This window comes from Gopherus flavomarginatus, chromosome 2 (assembly GCF_025201925.1).
Source record: "Gopherus flavomarginatus isolate rGopFla2 chromosome 2, rGopFla2.mat.asm, whole genome shotgun sequence".
Classification (NCBI taxonomy): Eukaryota; Metazoa; Chordata; order Testudines; family Testudinidae; genus Gopherus; species Gopherus flavomarginatus.
This window is the reverse complement of record NC_066618.1, coordinates 81,338,300-81,360,398: the sequence shown is the minus strand read 5'-3', so window position 1 is coordinate 81,360,398 and position 22,099 is coordinate 81,338,300. Positions and strand designations below refer to the sequence as shown.

The following is a 22,099-nucleotide window of genomic DNA, read 5'->3' as shown; positions in this document are numbered from 1 at the left end:
ACTGAGCTGTAACATGCAGTTAGATTATACAATATTCCCACTTGCCTCCTTTTTTCCTTTAAAAGCAGCCCTGCCATTGAAAGTAGACGAAAAAGATGTTTAAAAAGTCCTTGAGACAGCACTGCTTCTCTAGTCAGCAAAACTGTGAACAGGAAGCTTAAAACTGCTGAGCCAAACCATACTAGCACACCTAGTAAAACAAATGCATGGAAATCTATAAGTGAACAAGATAACAAATTTTCAATTGTGATGGCAGTCTCTTGCCATGCCACTTAAGTGGATAGGTATTTGTTGCATTACCTGTTTCAGTTGATGACGACAAATTCAGTCAGTGGAATACTGAATTAAATTTCTAATATAGTCCCTGGTTTAATTAGAAAGGGGCTTTCTTTTTATACTTACACTTAGTGCACCATGGATGACACCTACTGATGTGCGTTGGAAGCTTGCACAAAGATCAAAGGCAGAATGTCTCCTTTACAGTTAGTAATGTTACTGGGCCTTATTCTGGGAAAGTATGATGCAAGGTACTTTTAGGCCTGCTTTGATATGTCTCCTTTTTTTTGGCAATTTACATGTAGAAGTATTCAAGCTTTGCGTACGGACTGGGTTAATCATGTGCAAATTACATGCAACTGCACACTTGTGTTTGAAAATATGCCAAGTCTTAGAGGAGTAACCTTAACTTCCTCCAGGTTTCAGATGTCTGCAATTATACATTTTGGAACAGGCAAATAAGTACATGATGCACTTGCAATCATTTGAAATCATTAGACTTCCGGGTCAACACTTGATTGAGAAGAATAGGGCCACTTCATTTCAAAACTGTTTCAGACTAACACCATTACAACCATAAATGCTACAAACTTAGTATTTTTAAACGCTTGTTTTTGGCAATAAATAGCTGATTACTTTGACATTAAAGCATACTTTAGTTGGTACAGTATACAGTTATTACAAATAATATAAAAATCACCTGCACAAACACATTCAGCAATTGGGAGGGGGGGAATATCAAGTTAATGAGTGAAGGAATAGGGCAGACCCTCTGATAAAATAGGGAACGAACTTCGGTTAAATTAGCAATAAACAAGTACAGTAGAGTGCTGTGCCTGAGAATTAAGCCCTTCATGCCAAATGAAGAGAGGCTGCCAAACACACTGAGTCTGCCACATAGCCCTGAAGTTTGTCTGTGGCCACTCAGTAGATGAGAACTCCTAAGTCTGCTGATTCTACCTTAGGAAGAATTTTCCAAGAACAGCATAGTGTGGCATACTACAGATACCTAATCAAAACTACTTCCTTAGATATTATCTAGTGTTTGAGTCCCCATGCTCATTCTAAGGTTTATCGTAGTCATAAATCCAACTCATTGCTTCAGACACCACCTTTACCCCCATCTGAAAAAGCATCCTAAGGACAGGATAGAATAAACCTCTTTTTTTGAAATCTCTATTTGTTAACCTCATTCGATGGAATACCTCTTGCATGGATTTTCTCTCCTTTTCTCTCTCTCTTTCAGCTAACCTCTCTACACTTTCTTCCTCCTTGTTTGGAGCCCACACCTCCTGCCTTCCTTCCAGGATTCTTTGTCTACATTTACACATACTTTTTCTCTATACTCCAGATTTAGAGTAGTTTGGACTTATGGCCGGGGTAGCTGCCCTGGGGCGCCACCTTTCATAGGTTACTTTGGATTCCAGTACAAGCTGCCTGTAACAATCTTATTGAATGAGACTAAAGCACTTGGTGGCTGGGAACCCCTCTTCATCGGAGCTCAGAGTAGGCAGGGACATAATAGCAACATTCTTTTCTTAAGAAAAGAGGAAAGGGATAGTGCACTGGGGCCTCTATCCATTGCTTGTCAGCCACTAAACCACCGTGTAGTGCACCTTGCGGCTATACTGTGTGTGTGTGTGTGTGTGTGTTTGTGAATCCGTGTATCCACAGTGGGACCAGAATCAGACTAATCACATGAATTTTTCAGACCTTGTTTTCAGGAGTGAAAGAGCAAAGTCTCAGAACTGAATGATGGCGAACCCCTGGTTTAATCAGAAAGGGGCTTGCCTTTTTTACTTTACACTGAACCATGCAGGTAAATAACATTGACAAAGTAATTTTCCAATCAGCTAGAAAAGCTTGCTTTGTCACTTAGAAAGAGATCCTTGTTTAGATCTAAGAAAAAAAAAAACTTCTTTGAGCAAGAACACACAAACTTTTCTGATACAAATGAGTTTGAACACTTACAAACTGGGATTTTGTGATTACTGAAGCAACCTACTTCAGGTAATACCCATGTCCTTCTATTCCTCTTACTGAGATAGAGGGACTGGGACTACTGGCTGTTCCACAGATGTAATTGCGAAGAAAAGAGGCAGAATCTCTTCTGTTAAGAGCTCACAATTCTGGAGTTATCTCCTTTGCCCTATACACAAGTTAATCTGTTCTATCCTTCAAGAGAAAGCACAGGACTCTTTCCTTTTTAATTGGGTTTTGTAATACCTGAGGGGGTATTACAATTTAGGAGGTGTTTTTTATCCTTTGTTGAGGCACACAGTTGCCTTTGGACTTACTGTACTGATATATATCATACATAGTGAAAGCATGGATTCTTGCAAGCGCTAAGCAAACCTACTCACACATTATAAGTTTAAGAAGGAGGAATCCATCTACCTTTTTGCTGTTAAAAATGGTAAACTCTAACTGTGTAATACCATTGTTAGAGGGTAGATAAAGTTAATAGAAACTTCAGTAGATATCCCAGACAGAAAACTACATTGATTGAGTTAAAGTGGAGAGTACATATGTCATAAACAGATAGCTAAGGGTTAATGTCTCTTTCACCTGGAAAGAAGTAATCTGAAACACCTGACCAGAGGACCAATCAGGAAACAAGACTTTTTCAAATCTGGGTGGAGGGAAGTTTGTGTGTGAGTCCTTTGTTCTTGGTCTTGCGCCTATCTCCCTCTCGGCTATGGGAAGGATTTCTCTATTTCCTGCTTTCTAATCTTCTGTTTCCCAGTTGTAAGTACAAAAAGATAGGTTTGTTTTTTTGTAGTTACATGTGTATAGTTGCTGGAGTGTTTTGAATTGTATTCTTTTTGAATAAGGCTGTTTATTCATATTCCTTTTAAGCAATTGACCCTGTATTTGTCACCTTAATACCGAGAGACCATTTTTATGTATTTTTCTTTCTTTTTACATAAAGCTTTCTTTTTAAGACCTGTTGGAGTTTTTCTTTAGTGAGGAACTCCAGGGAATTGAGTCTGTGCTCACCAGGGAATTGGTGGGAGGAAGAAGTCAGGGGGAAATCTATGTGTGTTAGATTTACTAGCCTGACTTTGCATTCCCTCTGGGTGAGGGGGGAAGAGAGATTAGCTCTCGGTACTTCTGTTTTCCAAGGCTGGAAATGGGGAGGGTGGAATCCCTCTGTTTAGATTCACGGAGTTTGCTTATGTTTATCTCTCCAGGAACCCAGGAACGGAATACCTGGAAGGGAGAAGGGAAGGGAAATGGTTTATTCCCCTTTGTTGTGAAACTCAAGGAATTTGGGTCTTGGGGTCCCCAGGGAAGGTTTTTGGGGGGACCAGAGTGCCCCAAAACACTCTAATTTTTTGGGTGGTGGCAGCTTTACCAGGTCCAAGCTGGTAACTAAGCTTGGAGGTTTTCATGCTTACCCCCATATTTTGGACGCTAAGGTCCAAATCTGGGACTAGGTTATGATAACATATCAGTAATTTAAGTGTAAAAGGTGTTACAGGGATGTTGTAATTATCTCCAAACCCAAGCACTGAAAATCCAGAAGTAAGGTTACCTGTAAAACAAATCCCAATATGTTAAGATAAGAAATGCACCTGAACAACCTCAGCTCTGCCTGTATTGATGCCATGCAGAGTTAAGGTTGTTCAGGTGCCTTAATGGGCATTTCTCCCTATATTTTTTACCCGTGAGGGGGTGTGGGACTCAGGCATTCAATGTTCTCTGCTTCCTTCTCAATGTCTCGTGGCACTGTCGGGGCACTTCCAGTAGTTTTGCTTCAGTACACAGTAGAGCTAAGGTAGCCATGCCTTGGGGAGCCTTTCAAGCCATGTTGCCTAAGCGAGCATGCAGCCACAGAATCTTTTAAAGAGCAATAGCTGTTGGAGCAGTTAATCTACAAAGAACTCTTGATATGTGTCCAGTCTCCCTTGTACCACTGAGTCATTACAATCAGTAGAATTATTGTATGTACGGATGCTAAATTTCGAAAAGCGCCCAGTTTTTAATGATTTCATTCAAGCTAATTAACAGATTTATTTGTAAATCCTCAGAAAATTCATTCTGTGTTCAAAGAGTAAGTGCTGCAAGTTTTAGGCAGGATGTGTGCTGAACTTTTAGTACAACTAAGAAGTTGAATTTCTGTTTTAAATGCGAAATGGAACTGATCCTTAACTATGGAGTTGTTATAAAAGGCCTCTGATTTTTTTTAATAAATGCAAATCAGGCTGTTAAATTAACTATTCTTCCCAAGTTCTTGGGCATGAAAAACTCTGTGCAAGCTCCATTCAGTTTGTGGTGGTCCAAATCTTGCTCCTGTTGAAGTCAGCCAGTGTTTTGCCATAGTCTTTGTAGTCCTTTGTATCTGCCATGTCCTGAAGCATGAGACTTCTATTTCAATTGAAGGAAAATTATGGCACATCTGTAATTTTCCTCAAAGGAAATTTACAGAAGTAAGGATACAATTCTTCAACTTAAATGTTAGGTCTAGTCTTTTAAGATGCTATAGGGCTAGAAGAGGTACCGTAGTTCAGTATGCGTTCTGTAGCCACAACTTTCTAGCCTTTTCACATCAGAAAAGTTAGGACAGAAGCAAAAATATTACAGACTTACTTTGTACACTTAAACAAGTTTTCTGCTTCACAAACAATCTGCACTTTGCTGCTGTAGTTGCTAACACTGACATAGCCTGCAGCCCTATTAAACTGTGAATGTGAGTATGACTTAATCAGTTCCTAAATGGGCATCAGACTTGATGCTTAAGTATTTTATGCTGATGGAGTTCTGAAATTGAATTTCATTTCTGTTTATGCTGCCAGTTATGCTCGACAGTACATGAATAATGTATATGCACAGTTTATTAAGTATCTGCAAAGCCAATTACCTTTCTGTTTTATAGACTTAATGACAAAATCATGACCAAACCAGTTTTAACTTTCTGCATGTAAAAAAACCTTTCATGCCTGTTTAAACTATTTTATTCACTCTTCTGTAAAAAATTACAAACAGATGTAAAAAGGGAATATAATACTGTAGTTAAACAGAACAAGATACATATACTATGCATAATACCACTACTAAATTAAGTTATACTATCTAAGTATTACTGGATACTCCAATGCTAACAGGATATTAGTGTTTGGTAATGTTACCTTCTGTAGATCAGTACGTAAATCTCAGGTAGAGAACATAGTGGATCAAAGCTTCAGACCTTTTTCTGTCCCTAGGATGGTCAATAAAATTCAGTTTTTGGAGAACAGTACCTTATCTACAAGGAGTGCTTTAATATATATAAAAGTATTACAGTACCAATTCTAACAAAATATAAACTAGATACCTGTCTGCTCAAGATGCTGAATGTAGCTCTAGTGGTACAGTGTATGCTCCTTTGCAGTCTCCACAACTTGACATCCTTAAATCAATGTGAGTGTCTTTAAGAAAATATGCTATAGCTGACCACCAAGATACGGGCTTGATGCATGTATAACTGGGTGAAATTCTATGGTCTAGTATATATTGTACAGGAGGTCAGGCTAGGTCGTCATAATGGCTTTTTCTGGCTTTATAATCCATAAAGATAATGACTCTTAAAGGTTCATTAGGGGAGCATCAAGGAAACGGTTAGGCAAAAATCCTCTAAGCTTCTCCATACAGGCAGAGCTTGCACCCACACAGCACACTGTATGGGATCAGGCCTAAGCATGTAAACTAAAACAAACTGTAAGGCTTGTCTGATTCTTAACCTGTCCATATCTGATTGGGCTGGCCCCCTTTCCTTCTAGAAGAATTAGTTTTTAGTGGCCTCAAGTCCCAATTTATATGTGTATTACACACACAAACAGCCCTCCTCCCTCTCCCCTACATTAAAAGGACATTCAGGTTGCAAAGTCAGCACTCAAAAGTTAGCAAGTGCCAGAATTAAGGTTGCCTGTGCAACCTCAGTTCAGTCCCTTTGTGTGTATTTATTATGATACAGTCTTCAGTTACATGATTGTATACTATCTTCCATCCCTCACTGGCCCTAGTGTCTCTCCCTATAATCAGATTGATGCCTCTGTTGCTATTAATACATATAAAAAATAAAATAATTAAGTGCTTGATCCTGCAACCCTCTGAGCTTTGCATGCTACTGAGTTCATAGAGTCCTGAGGGAGTGTGCCGAGCTCCCTGTGGAAGTGATGTGCAATCTATAGGCTGCCCAATCAGCGGGGTGCCTTCTGCAGAGAAGCACATGGCCTCAGGATGCTGCAGGGACAGAGATTCATGCTGTGGTCATCTCAACCACTGTCTTTCTCCCTGAATACTTATATCTCCCTAGATGCATCAGTCTCTGCTCTGAAACATACTATTATTGCTGAGTTCTTACATTGCTGCTTCAGAGAACACTGAAGAACAAAAAAGCTGTATAGATGGGTCTTCTTTCTTGCCATTTTTGCGAAGTCAGGATAGCCTCAGGCTGTTCTTGTCCCTTTGTATCTGGGTCATGTGCACTTCTCTAGCACTTATACCTGAATCACAGTATTGTGTAACTGCTGTAGTATGCAACAAATTCTTCTGTTTTGTTTTGGTCCATGACTTACTGCAGTAACACAGTATTTAAAGTCTTCAATGTGCTGTCGTTATAAACATAAAAGAAACAGTTCAATAGCCATCTTAAAGAGAGAGAACCATTACATTGCCTTTTAACAACTAAGCACATCTGTAAAGTGAAAATTTTAAATTCTTTCCTTGCAACAGCAGCCACCAAACAATCTTCTAAAGACAGAAGGAAACAAGACCTTTTTTTCAGTTTGGCATTTGTGCACCTGTGTTTGCCATGACATCAACAGCAAAACTTGTGCAGTCAACCCACAACTGTTGAAAGAGCTGAATGTAAAATGCAGAAAGAAAACACAAAAGGTGTACTAGCTTTGGTTACGGTAGCAAATCAAAAGAAAACAGTTGTTGCATCAAATGTGGCTCATGTTCTTGGAACCTGTGAAACCTCCAAAGAGAGTGTTCTAAAGAAAAATTGTATGGCTCCATTCTACTGAAAAGGACAAAGGTCTCTTTGAAATATGCAGCAATACACAAGAACCCACCTGAATGCACGAAAGAAACTATCTGCAAAATGCCACTTAGAATTAATGTGTAGAATATAATGTTAAGGCCAAACAGGGCTATTGGACATACACAAGTGAACTGACATTGGCCAGAGATTCGAGAAGTTTATAAATATCGCCAGTTAAGAACAGATACTTTATTCCTAAATCGTAGGATAAAAGGGTGGTTTAAAACTTTTTAATGGAAAATAAAACTGAATATTCATGTGCAGCAACAAATGGTTCATCAGCTTCTAAGTTCCTGTTACTGACAGGGAATTCAAAACAGTCCATAATGGGTAAGCACATTATGTAATTTCATAATGAGAGCGATCCAGAATTGCCAAAAATGTACAGACAAACACTTAACCAACTAACTAAGCTATCGATGGAATGAACTAAAAGGCCATCAAGTAAAAACTTGGTTTCTGACCCAAAGTGCATACTCCTAAATGATAAGGCAAATAAAGGTCACAAATGGACAAGAAGTTAGGCCAGCAGAAGAGAAGGACAGGGGAGGTGCTAATAGGATTGCACAGTTACTCAGTAACTCATTTTCTCTTTTACAGTGAAGATCGCACTAAACGTTACTGTTCAAGTTACCTTGTTCTTGTGAGCTAGAACCGTTGTAGTCATGATGTTCTGATTTTATCCTCAATCCACATAAAGGAACTGTTTGACATAAGACATAAAATTCAAATAATTGTCCACTCACACAGCAACTGTCGTTGTAGCTACGTGATGGAGATTGTGCATGACTGGAGAACAGTGTTAATAAGTATATAGCAGAAGAGAAATATGGCATCCTGGAGCAATAGATTGTGCAAAAACATATGTATCCATTATAACCAGCACATAATTTCAAGCCCACCTAAAATACTCTCAAGGATTTGAGAGCCACTTTGACATGTGAAACCAGTTCCTCCTCTAACTCTTCAGCAAGCAAAATTGTGTTTTAAGCCTGGAAACTCATTTCATTTAGGAAGCTATTTGAGACATCCCAGCTGAAATTCCAACCTGCAGTTTCTGTCATAGGAAGCCAGGATGTTAAATCTAAGACTTAGTCTACACTATAACGTTTTGCCATCATACTTAAGTAAGCTTGGAGTGGGTGGAAAGGTGGGTGGGAGAAATCACACCCACTTTCTCCCCCTCCCTCCACCCCCAGCAGACTTAGCTGTGCCAGGAAAAAAAGCAGTCTAAATGCAACTGTGCTGAGAGAGCAGTGCTTCTATCAACATAGGTAATGTAGTTCATGGAGATGATGTTGCTATGCCATCAAAATCCTCCTATCTGCTAATGCTGCACCTATACTAGGGGACCCTGCTGGTATAGCTATACCAGCAAATCATTTGCCATGTAGACAGGCCTTTAGCTATGGTGTGGTCCCAAAATGTATATCTGTGAGGGTGGATTGATTTAAGTAATTTAAATCCTAATTTAAATTAGCAAATAGGAAGTCTTGATTTAAATTATCTATTCTAATCTTGACTTTGCATTTGTACTTTTTAGTTTTTTTCCTAAAGTAAATTGGTTGGTACCATTTGGCATTACTTTTTGCTAATCAGGAGGATAAGCTACTATATTCATACACATTTAAGCAGGTATATAGCTTCATATGCATTCAGATTCTTAATTTTTACATTTTTCATTTTAGAAAATGGCAAAAGATGTATTTCTTCTTTACTAGATTATTAACTTTTTTTTTACACTTGTGATTTGTGTCAAGCTGCATTTGGACATTAGAATTGGATTAAATGCACAAAACATCATTTTAAAATTGTTTTAGTAACTAAAACTACCTTAAAATGTGCTGGTTACATAATTTTTTTTATCAGAACATGTTTTTCATTTAAAGCTAGTTTACTAAACAAAGGAAATATTTGTAGTTGGTTAATTTAATTTTCTGATCATCTTGTCCTTCAAAATGTTAGAACTAGTAGATCTCATTCTTTCACACCTAGTTTTACCTCATAGATTAGAAGTAGAAAATAGGTTTCCCTGCTTTTTCACCTTTCACTTGGTTTCTCAACTTTGAGTGAACTTGTAATTGAATTGAACTAGCTGAATAAACTAAAATGAAGAAAATATTCTCTCTGCACTTGCAGAAGAAGCTACTGCGGTTCAAAGCTGCTTTAGCACTTCAGAAATTCTGGTTCCAGATGATTAACTAGTGAATTCCATAAGTTTAGTGCAGTGACTTTCTTAAAATATTGGCAGCAGATCTGAACTGCTTGGATATTATTTTTTTTATTTATTATACTTTTAAAACTCTGTTTTTATCCACCCCGATATCTCTGCAGGACTCTCTGGGGAGGCTAAAGTACTATCAAGTATTCTGAGTAAAGTTATGTCTTCCTATCGGAACTGAATTGTCAGCTGGTATCGGATTGTTCAGGCCTGGATTTTGTTTGTTCTGTTCAATTTCTGTCATAAATAACTGGTTCCATTGTATGTGTTTTCCAGTCAAGTGAGACCAGTCTCTCAATTACTAAACTTACTGCATGATCTGTTATAAAAGTGGGTAATAGAAAAACAAGCTTCCTGTTTCTGCTGGGCATATTTATCTCTGTTGTAATATATTTCTTCTGAATACAGTTAAATTCAGTAGATGAAGGGGATTATTACAGCTTTCAGAAAACTCCATATGTAGTAATATAGAAATGGTGAGGTTAGTTTTAAATGAGATTTCATTGCCCTTCAGTGGATAGTTCCTTTTTCTGCAGAGATACCAGGGCTTTATCATCTGCCTCATACAAGCTATAGACATGAGGAAAATATTTTTCTACTGATAAATCTACCTACTTATTTTCTTCAAAGATTGGATTTGCACGGCTAGATTTAAAAAATTTCACACGTAGAAAGGTCAGTATAAAAAGTACTTTCTCTGTAGGAACAGATTTCTTGAAAATGTACGGTTCCTTAAAGTTATATGTTCTACAAACCTGGGTCTGGCTTCTGCAAAGACTTATGTATGTGCTTTACTTCACACACTTCAAGTAGCTCCATTGAAGACAATGGGACTGCTTGCAGTGCATAAAGTTATATGTAAGCCTTAGCGGTATCATGGCCCAGATTGCAGATATTGTCACAAGATGTCATAAATAATCTGATTTATGTCTCATCTGAGAAAGAGTGTGTAATTTTTTTAAGAGTTCTGACTATAAGTGACACTTGAGTTAGAGGATATCCTCTTGTTAGGAACTTCCAGAATGTTGTTGTATTAGATCCATTTCATAAATGAATTCTTGTTGCTCTGAAATCTAAAGAGCATTTTTTTTTAACTGTACATATTCAAAAAAGCTACTCCGCACTGGTTAGGCCTCAGCTGGAGAATTGTGTCCAGTTCTGGGCACCACATTTCAGGAAAGATGCAGACAAACTGGAGAAAATCCTGAGAAGAGGAACAAAACGGTCTAGATTAATGGTCTAGAAAACATGACCACTGAGAGAAGATTGAAAAAATTGTGTTTGTTTAGTCAGGAGATGAGATGACTGAGAGGGGACATAAGTTTTCAAGTATATAAAATATTGTTAGAAGGAAGAAAAAAATGGTCCTCCTTAACCTCTGAGGATAAGACAAGAAGCAGCGGGCTTAAATTACAGCAAGGCCATCTTAGACTGGACATTATGAAGAACTTCCTAGCTGTCAGGGTGGGTTGGCTAGGGAAGATTGTGCAATCTCCATCACTTTTTTAAGAGCAGATTAGAAAAACACTTGATGGTCTAGAGCGGCAGTTCTTAATCAGGAGTCCACGAGTGCTTCAGGAGGGCCACTGAGCCTTGCTGATGCTGGGAACCCCCGTGTCTCCTACAGGCTTAAGCTGGTGGCCCCGCCTTCCCAAAGCCAGGAGTGGCACAGGGCTGAAGCTGGCGCCCCCGCCGAAGCCAGGAGCTCAAGTGCCACCCCCTCACCCCACACACACACACACAACACACACTCAACTGGAGCCGTGTGGAACTGGATCCCTGGTGCTTCCCATGGGCAGAATCCCTGAGCCCATGGGCAGAGTTGGGGGTGGGGCACAAAGATGTTGCCCCATCAAACTGCAATGCAATACCCAGAGTGGGGCAGTCCAGGGACAACTCTACACTCCTTCCCCCACCACCTCCTCTTCCCTAGGCCTCCTCAGGCCCAGCCCTCTGGCCAGGATGTAGGTGGGAAGCCAGAGCCAGGCAGTGCAGAGCAGCTGCTCCTTTGGCTGGTAGTGCCATGGAGCAGGCAGCCGTGCCATTCCCCCATCATCTGCTGGTGCCTGAAGTTGCAGCTGCTCCTCTGCTCCCAGCCCCCTTTGACTGCTCATGCAGCCAATAATAGCCACCCAGGTGGGGGAACCCGGCTCTGGGGCCAGCAGAGCCCTTGTGGAGCAGCCACCACAGAGGGAGTCCTTCTGGCACACAGCCCCTTGCTGTCCTCCCTGCTCCCTGAGCTGCCCCTCTGCCCGCAGACAGCCCACCCACAACCCCTGCCTGCACCCTGAGCTACCCCCCTGCCCGCACACAGCCTGCCCACAATCCCTGCCTGCACCTTGAGCTTCCTGCCTGCCTGTACCCTGACCTAGCACCCCTCCCCATGCACTCCCTGGCTACCCCCTGCCTGCACCCTAAGCTACCTCACTGCCCACACATAGCCCCTAGCTACCTCCCTGCCTGTACCCTGAGTGGTTTTCAAACTCTTTTAGCTGAATCCCCGCTTTATTATATTTTTTGGTTGCATCCCCCCACAGCCCAAACAAGTGGGTGACCTTTTAAGTTAGCCAGGGGGTTGAGGTAGCGCTCCCTGGACCCCGCTGTGCGCAAGTGTCTTCCTAGTTTGCTCAGAGAAGTATTGTGAATTCGTGCATAATGATCAGATTTGCACATGCAAATGGGCAGTTGTGTTTAGCTGGTCATTTGCATATGAGCATGGAATTCATATGAGTTGCCAAAATTGTGAGAGAGAGTGTGAGTGGGTGGCGTGGGGGATATAAGGTAACAAAATATTTCTTAGGTACTGAAGAGCAACAGTCAAAAAGACATAGCTTCTTGTGTTCTTTTGAGTGTATAGGTATTTACCATAAATTCTTATGTGAAATAGCAGCTCTGTTTGTACTTTCTTTGTTGTTAAGCTACTGTATTTTAAATACAACATATATTAAGATTTTTCTAAGTCAGGAAGAATTGTTGGTGATAGCTTTTAATTAAGTTTCAATATCTTCTTACAGCAAGCATTTTGTGTATCCAATATAAAAATCTAAATGATATTACGATTTTATCAGCTTTTGGTAAATACTGTTTCAGACTAGTATTTTGGTTATACAAAAGTTAATGAGGAATGCAAACTGGTGATCCATATTACAAGAATTTTTGGAATTGGGTTTGACTTTCTATTATTTGTATAAAGAAATATGTTTAGATAAGTAGAAATATGTTAAACTCCATGTCTAGCACTTGAGTTTCTGAAATTGTAAGTACAGTCGTACTTCACTTCTAGGGACACAACCAACTTAAAATCTAGTCAGTTTAAAAAAAAAATGAATTAAGTAGTTTCATCCCTCTCTCATCTTTCTGTACTTTTACAATTGCATCTTCCCGTATTTAAAAAAAAAAAAAAGTTTTTTTCTCTGTTGCTGAGTCAAAAAATTCACAGGTGCAATGGGGAAATTTTCTAACTGAAGGAAAAACACATGAAAATCCCTGTACACAAAATGCTACCAGGTTCAGAACTGAACGGACATAGTTCTCTACTCTTTGTTAGATTAATCTTAGATTTTACTTACATTAATAGTAGTTAAAAATATGCAGACGGTCGACTTAATTTAATTTAAACTCTGATTTCTTAGTGGTTGACTTTGATTCATCCCATAGCACAGTACAAAGGTTGAATTATAAGTTTTTAAAGTTAATGGCTCAAGCACAAAATATTAGATTCATGAGCTGATACTGTCATTAATTTAACTAATGTCCAGACATGGAATTCTTTAAAAAAATAAATGTAACTTGAATGCTGTTTTCCTCGTGCATAGAAAAAGAGTGATTTCCTAGGGTTTAAATATATTACTGTCTGTGAATCATCTGTTTGATTTATTAAACCTTTTTTCATTCTAGGTCAGAGATACAAATTTACCTACTTACCGAGACTGCAATAAAAATGCTCCATTCCCCACATTTTTTGCTGATGGAGAAGAAAAGCTGCCAGAAGACTTGTATGATCAGGAAGTTTTCCAGTTCACTGATCCCTCAGTCACATATGTTTAGTGTTATTGACATCTTTAAGAACGTTCAGCTTTCACATTATTTCTGTGAACTTTCCAATGCTGAACAATTACAAACCCAGAAACTGCACTCTAGTTGAATGACCTGAACTCGTCAAACATTGTGGTTTTTCAGGTAGCAAGCTTTACCACAATCTGTTCCAAAACCGTATTAAAACAGTGAGTGGTGGTAAGTTGGTGTGTCTGAGGGAAGGGTTTCAAAGTAATGGGTATATTGCTGACTTTTTACATTACAAAATTGCTTCTTGTAACTTTTTCCCTCTCACAGACTGCTAAGATTTCTTTAAATCCATTGTCTTGGAATTGCTTGCATCAGTTATGTGATTGATGAAGTTGAGACTATTAACAGAACAAAATGTATAGTTGTTTTTTCCCCTAAGGGATATGTACTGATTAACTTTGACTGAATAGAAAATAAAAGGTTTATTAAATATCCCATTTTGCCATCTGGGAACATAAATGGAGTGTCTAGGACTTTACGAAGAATGAACTTGACAATGTTGGGTAGAACGGGGCAGGAGAGGGGGGAAGAATTCTAGTTCTCTCTTTTCCAGGCGGAACACCATAGGCAATTGCCCCACAGTGCCTCTGGGGCTATAATCTTTTCTACCTTTCATTTCCCTTTCCTCATCAAAGCTCCTTTCCTCTTTATTTTAGTGCTCTGAGTTTAGAGCAACAATTACACAATATACATTTCTTAGAGGACAGAATGAGACTAGCAATGTCTGTCTGGTAAGAGTTGTGACAGTGCTCGCTGGCTAGAAAGGTTAGACACAGGGACTATAATAGCTGCCTGTTTGTCCCCTTCATTGGATCCTTGTTCTGATAACTTTATGAAAATGTCCCTTGCATAAGGTATCTAGAGAAATATGTCCTCTTCTGTTGTCTTCATAGCTGAGATTTTATATTGTTATGGAAGAGCTTTGGGCCTGCCCTAGTCGTCATCATCATTTAACAAAAATGAGCCAAGTGTGAAGAGTTTATTGTACAATTAATTTCTCCCTATCACTCCTATTCCTACCAAGGCATTCTTTTATAATGGTCAAAGTGCAAGTATTCTCCGTTTGGCTTTCTCCACCTTCCATAAGTTATTTACTGTTTAAAGGCCTGATCCTTTAAACTATTACTTTACGTGCATGAACATTTCCTTTGAAGTCCATAGAACTAATCGCAAGCATAAAATTAAATATGTGCCTATCTGTTTGCTGAATTGGCATCTAATTGCCTACCACGTGCTTTGCACAGTACAAGATTTGCATTCACATGTAATGTTGAGGAGGGAGGGCATCCCTAGGCAAAGTCCCGTTTTATGTCTACACTTCATGTAATGGTTGTCCGGAAATCTATCCATTAATTTTGTGCAGCTTCACTACAAACGTTGATGTACTTTAAAATGTATTTTATATTTTACTAAATGATTTACCGAAATCTTGAGAACAAGTATGTATGCCCATCCCAGAGGTGAGGTCCCATCCCATTTAAAAGCAATATTCATGTAGTTATCTCAGTTTATCCCTGAAGTTTACTGAAGGTATTTTGAATTTGTTATACTGTATTCAAGAGATTAGAACATCTTTTATACACATTAGATATTCACAGGGGACATAGTAATTTGGGAGGGGTAATTGTTGATATATTTAGTGCACTAAATACAGAACTGTGAACTGGTAATGTCTATGTTGTTGCCACATAGCTTGGTTTAATCTCAACAAGTATCTCTTATTATAAGTAAATAGGGATACTGCATAACACTTTCCCTTTACCCCTTCAAAAATAAAATCAAGCCAGTCACCAATGCTCATATATCATAAACCAAAGGTCAGCAACCTTTGGCACGCGGCTTGACAGGGTAAGCACCACTCCAAGCCAATGGGGCGGCGGGAAGCGGCAGTCAGCACATCCTTCAGCCTGTGCCGCTTCCCACAGACCCCATTGGCCTGGGACGGCGAACCATGGCCAGTGGGAGCCGCGATCGGCTGAACCTGCAGATGCAGCAGGTAAACAAACCGGCGCGGCCTGCCAGGGTGCTTACCTTGGGGAGCCACATGCCAAAGGTTGCCGACCTCTGTCATAAACCTTAGAAGTACATTGCTAAGAAGTTAGCACTAGCCCTTTCCATTATACATCATGTATTCCAACTGGTTTTTTTTTTTTTGAGGGTTTGGCTACACTTGCAGCCGTACAGCGCTACCGCGGCAGTGCTTTTGAAGTGTGAGTGTGGTGGCAGCACCAGCGTTGGGAGAGAGCTCTCCCAGTGCTGCACATACTCCACCTCCTCATGGGGATTAGCTTGCAGTGCTGGGGCACTCTTTACACTGGGACTTTGCAGCGCTGTGTTTTTTCACACCCCTGAGCGAGAAAGTTGCAGCACTGTAAAGCGCCAGTGTAGCCAAGGCCTAAGTGTCCATAAGAAAGTGGAATGTCGTAATCTAATGCACTGAATGGTCCTACTAATATGTTTAATTTAGCCTCCTGCTGGCAACAATACTGTTTCCTGAGGATAAACCCTTCAGTGTTTGACATGATGAACCTCAAGTTATAATAACATTTTAATTTTATTTGTATTGCTCTCTGAATATAATGTAAATTGAATGACTCTTCTCTTACAGCTACTCCTTTGTGTCTCTTTTTGCAACTGTATTTGCACTGGTTAATACTGCATAGCTGCACATATAGAGTGGAAATAAAGAAACCAATCAAATCAAATGTAGCTTAACATTAATTAACTCTTCATAGTAAAGTAAAATAAAAGTGTAAAATGATATGTAAGTGGAGTGGGGGATCTGATGTCTCTATCTACATTTCATAAAGACTAGATTCATAGATTAGAAGGTCAGAAGGGACCAGTGTGATCAACTAATTTGACCTCCTGTATAATGCAGGCCGTAGGGATTTCCCTGAATTAAAAGTTCTAGAAGTACAAGTTTTTATAAGAGGGGTTCACAGTAGGGGGGAAATACATCTAATCTCTTCAAGAGAGTGAGTTGGTTTCAAAGTTAGCAAGTTTAGTTAAGGCAATCAGTGTGAGGAACAAGGAGGACAGAGGCAATTGTGGACTGAAAGTCAGCCTATGGTGTGGGTACCCCTGCTGTGAAACATTTGAAAAGTAAGAAAATGGGGAAATCCACTCCCCAGAAATGGTTTAACTGGGCCAATTAAGTACAAGAAAAAGGATACAATGGACTTTGCATATGACATGGTGCTGAGATCCACATATAGGACATCTGGGGAAACAGTTCTGTGAACAGCGTCTCAGTATTACAGCAGCTCGGGGATATCAAAGGAATGTGAAAGGTGCAAGTGACCACAGAAGGGCCATGAAGAAGGGCCATGAGGCCCCTGGGACAAAGCAACAAGAAGGTGCTTGTGAGCTAGTCTGAGAAAATGACGGGCTGGGAGGAGAATACTCTGTGATAAAATAAAAAGTGGTGCCATTTATCACTGAACCATTTCAGTGTACCTAGTTGGCTTAACTTTTCAGAGTGCAAGACAAGCTATGTCATACAAAACCACTTCTTTTGTTTGAATGATTTTCTTTCTGTTCTTAATAAATCTTGTCTTGGACTGTTCTGGAAAATATTCAGAGAAATCCCCCCCTCCCTTGGGTTCTCCCCTAAAAGGATATGGGCCACGGGTTCCTAGCCCATAAGCTGAGTCAAGTATGGAAATGTTTTCTGATAGATGCTGTGAGAGGCACTGAAGATTTGAGAATCAAGTCAAAGCAGGTACAGGTAAAAAGGTTTTTGTTCTTTTTTTTTTAAAGAAGAAAAAACTAGATCAATAGAAAGTGTGATGGTGACATCTGTGCAGTTAATAATTTGACCAAGAACATAGTAATTTTCATACCTGATCTGACCTGCCATGTTTCATCTAGTGCAGTATCCGGTCTCTGACAGTGGCTAACAACAGCTGCTTCAAGGTTTAAAAACAGAAACAAAAAAAACCCCAACCTTTCAGTAGATAGTTATGGGATATGCTTCATGCAAAGAAAATTTTTTCCAAACCCAAAGTAGTTAGATTGGTTTATATCCCAAAGCATAAAAGTTTATATCCCTTCCAAAGTTCATAGGTTTATTTGGATTTTTTTTAATATTTACTTTTCTAACACTGGATATTCTTGTTAATTTATCTTGTCCTGTGCTTGAGTCCTGAATAGGCTCCTGGCCTCAGTGATGTCTTGTGCAACTAAGTTCCACAGATTAATTGTTCGTTGTTTGAAAAAATCTTTTATTTGCCACTTTTTTCATTTTCTTGGAACGTCCCCTGGTTTTTGCATTTTGAGGGCAAATAGACGTTCAAAATCTACAGCCTCTGTAGAATTCATTATTATATAAGTGGATGATAGGCCACTCTTCCATATACCATAGGAAATGAGATTTTAGTTTGAGAACCCACTAAACTGTTGCATTTGTAAGGGAGGAGCTTCTTCCTGATCTTGTGTGCAAAGACATAATAGAATGATGACTTAATGTTGTCATAATTAATACAATACCTACCTATTAATTCCATATCATCTCAAATCTTCCGTATTAGAAATTGGGTTTGTATAAAGAAAAGGAATAAGTCCGCGAAACTATATGGAGAATTAAGAGTATTTAAAGCATTTAAGATGCAGACCCCTTGAGGGTGAAAGGGTCAGTTTGAAGAGGTTTTGTTGATCGGTTGAAACCACAAAAGTTTGTGGTGATGATGTTTGTTTTTAAATAATAAATATGATTAATGACCAATGATGTCAAAGGTGCTAGTAAAGACCAGGATAAATAAATAGGGTGGAATTATCAAAAGGGTCTAAGCAAGCTAAGCATCTAACTCGTAGGGTGGGATTTTCAAAAGCACCTAAGTTTATAAATGGAAAAGTCAAGGTGAAAGGAGTGTTTTCAAGAATAACCCAACCAAAAGGTACCATACTCTAGCTAAGCAACCTGATACCAACAATAGCAAGTAAAATATAGTATACGTAGCCGGCTAATTAAAATGAATTAACTAATGTGTTTTATGCCAGAGAGATCCTATTATGGATGAAGAGAAGTAAGGGGTTCCTATAATCTCTTCTCCCAGGTTACCTGGGAGAATATTGACAGGTTTCAGAGTAGCAGCCATGTTAGTCTCTATCCGCAAAAAGAACAGGAGTATTTGTGGCACCTTAGAGACTAACAAATTTATTTGAGCATAAGCTTTCGTGGGCTACAGCTCACTTCATCAGATGCATATATCTGCTGGATGTGAGTTTTAATATAATTTAACAAGAAATACAGGATTGTAAAAGGAATGACCTCTTTATCTGTGACTACTGTCTTCATGAATTAATACAGATGCTTAAAAAAATTAACAGCTCATAAATGAATAGGTGTCAAGAGGTATAGAAGGCAGTTTCCTATAAAATCCAATTCTAGATCTAAAAATGTTGCTATCACCAAAAACTTACCAGTTCACCAATTTATGAGTTGAACAAACAAAAGTGCCTGTTCTGTTTTCCTCCAGAAGTGCAGAAGTATGTTTAAATTGCTGTGATTTGTGACAAGCTGGTTTTGCTTTCTTTTGGGGGGAGGGAATCAAACACTTCCCTGGCTCATGCTTATGATACATACAATAGGGAAGATCAAAATACAGCAGCCTAAGGGTGCACCGCATCTTGCAGGGGTGAGGAGAAAGCAGCAGAGGGTTAGTCTGTGTGTTGAGGAAGGATGGAACCTAGGAATCCTAATTGTTTCTATGCTCTAAAGCAGGGGTTCTCAAAGTTTTGTACTGGTGACCCCTTTTCACACAGCAAGCCTCTGAGTGCAACCCCCCCATAAATTAAAAACACTTTTTTATATATTTAAGTGGAGGCAAAGCGGGGTTTGGGATGGAGGCGGACAGCTCATGACCTCCCATGTGATAACCTCGTGCCCCCTGAGGGGTCCCGATCCCCAGTTTGAAAGCCCCTGCTCTAAAGACACTTTCTTTCCTGCTCCCCATCTGTACACTAACCGGGATGATAACTCAGGCATGCTGTCTACAATCCTTCCTTACAGTGCATGAAACAACGCAGGAGTCCTAGGTGTCATTCCCCTTGTTGTAAGTGCTTGACCACTCTCCCTCCCACAGAGCAAGGCAAGAAATCCCGATTGCCTCCATCTCTCTATGGACCAACATCGCCCTCCAACCCTCTGCAGCTTCTCTGCACTTATTTTCAAAAGAGGTATCTCTGACTTGCTTAGCTGTTGCAGAATGAAGAGAGGATTTGCCTCGTGCTGCATCGCTCCCTGTGCAACTGTGATAATCTCAGGGGAGGCAGAACGTTTTATCCACCTTGCTGTATACTCAGTTGACATGTAAGTGGCATGTTGATATTTAAATAATGGATTCTTCTCCCGGGGGGAGTAGGTGTTAAGGAGTTGCTTTACAACTGTAATAGAAAGGTCTAACTTGCACAGTAACACAATCCAAAATAAGCTTGAAAGACCTCAACGTTCCCACTGCAATGGTTCAGCAAAAGACAGTTGCTGCAGGTGTTAGTTGGGCACAGCGTTCCTTCCTCCTTTCAACACTGTGGGCTTGTGTACATGGGAACGTTAAATTGGATCAAATTGAGTTAATCCCATTTGAAAACACTTGTGTACAAGTGACATATCACATAGCTGTGCATTAACTCATTTATCAGGAACTCTGGGGTCCTCTTGCAAAGCGGAGGTGGTTTGTTTTGAGTTGTATTAGTTTGATCTTTTGTTCGTGTGCACAGAGTAGCTGCTCACCAATTTCTGCATGCCTCCAGTGGCTATATCACAGTGCTTTGCCGATCAAACTGCTAAAGCAAACCTGGAACGTAGGTGTAGCCACTGCATCCCCCCTTAGCAACATAAAAGCAGATACATTATACTGAAATCCAAATGCACCCAGCACCCTCCATAGATGCAGAATTCTTACCATCTCTGAGCTTCCCCCAAAGAATGGGAAGAGTTTCAGGGAAGTAAAGTACATACACATACATACTTAACTCATAGGGCTTTTGTTTTGTTTTAATCTGGAATATGAACAATAAGTGACTAGGGTTTTATCCCCCTTCTCCCACAGCCCCAGCACCCGCAACAGCCATATCATCAAGGACAGGGCCTCTATTTACTGTTGATAGGCTGATCAACCTGAGGGTAAGGGTTGCGGGGCCAAAGGAAGACTCCGGAGGACATGTTTACAGAACTCATGGGTGAGTCACGGAGGAAAGTCAGGCTGGCTGACAGGTGACGGCTGTACCTGATGACTCAGAGAGAGAGAGAGAAAAAGGTAGCTGTCCCAGATGATCATAGCAATGGCCAACGATAGTGTCTCAGTAGCCAGGAAAACTGGCTGTGGTTAAGGACAGCATCAAGCTGGCAAAGGAAAACATGGAAAAAGACCTGGGAGATGTAGAGGCAACTCGTGGACATTATGCTGAGTGGAATGCCCTGCAAAAGAAACCCAGGCTAGGCCAATAGACCTTGCAGTCCCATAATTTGGGATCCAGCCATGTCCTTCATCCCCTGGACAGTGCTGGCTACTGGGACCAGTAGGAACTCCTAACCACCACCTCCCTGCAGTAGTACCCCCAGTAGTTCCCATTCTCCTCCCACATCCAAGCTTGGCACTAAGAATATTTGCCTCTGGGAGTCCACCTGTTCTGAGCCCGGCAATGCCCCTGAGATTTTTGATCTGCGGCACTTGGCCCCAAAACCTGTGAGGACAAGAAGAGCTAGAGGCAAGATTTATATTCACCTGTAACGTTAGCCCCTTCCCAAAATTGTTGTATTTGAAATATGTTACTGTTGTATTTTCAGTTCTGTGTGCACTGTTGCATTCGTTAAAGGTTTGTGCATAGTTTATACTGTAGATTGATTAATTTAATGTATTTCCAAATTCAGAGAGATGATTTTTCCACTGGTTTCATTCAAACTTTTTTTTATTGTTTCATAAAAGAAACTGTTCACATTGCAGCGAATATAGAAAATCCTTGAAACAAAAAAAAGAATGAATGAGTTTGCAAAAGCACATAGGGCATGCTAAACTTCAGCCACCCCCACCCAGCCTCCACTGGCTAACATGTTCAGCCATGGGACTTAACATACAAATAATAGACATCCCTTACAGCTTTCCTGCAGCTGTTTGTGTTCTCTATGCAATGCCTTGCTGGCTGCTCAAGCCTCTAAACAGGTCTCTGCACTTCAGCCTCCCACTCATCCTGGTCCATGCTGGTCAACAGCAAGCCAAAAATGGCACAAGCCAGCCCAGAAAAGAAAACATGGGACAGAGACATGGGAATTTTTTAATTTAATTTAAACTCACCGGGTTTGCCACAATTCTCTGCAAAACCAATCCCAGGATGCATGCTGCTCAGAGTTGAAGCAAAGGACCAGGGGCTACCCCCAGAAAATGCTACATGCTCATTTTGCAGCAAACTACCGCTGTGCGTTCACATTAATTGAAAATGGAAGAGGCACTCTTTGTGCATGCTGTTGGTGTGACTCATGTACTGTGATTTACCTGAAGTACATACAA

General features: G+C 40.1%; 1 protein-coding gene across 1 annotated transcript in view; it reads left to right on the top strand.

Moving 5' to 3' along the window:
* MRPL3 (mitochondrial ribosomal protein L3) overlaps positions 1–14,026 on the top strand; it is a 67,834-nt gene extending 53,808 nt beyond the window's left edge. The window contains exon 10 of the mRNA XM_050938501.1: positions 13,425–14,026. Within this exon, the coding sequence (XP_050794458.1) occupies positions 13,425–13,574 (150 nt within the window). The 3' untranslated portion in view covers positions 13,575–14,026. The remainder of the gene's footprint in view (positions 1–13,424) is intronic.
* The last annotated feature ends 8,073 nt before the right edge of the window (positions 14,027–22,099 follow it).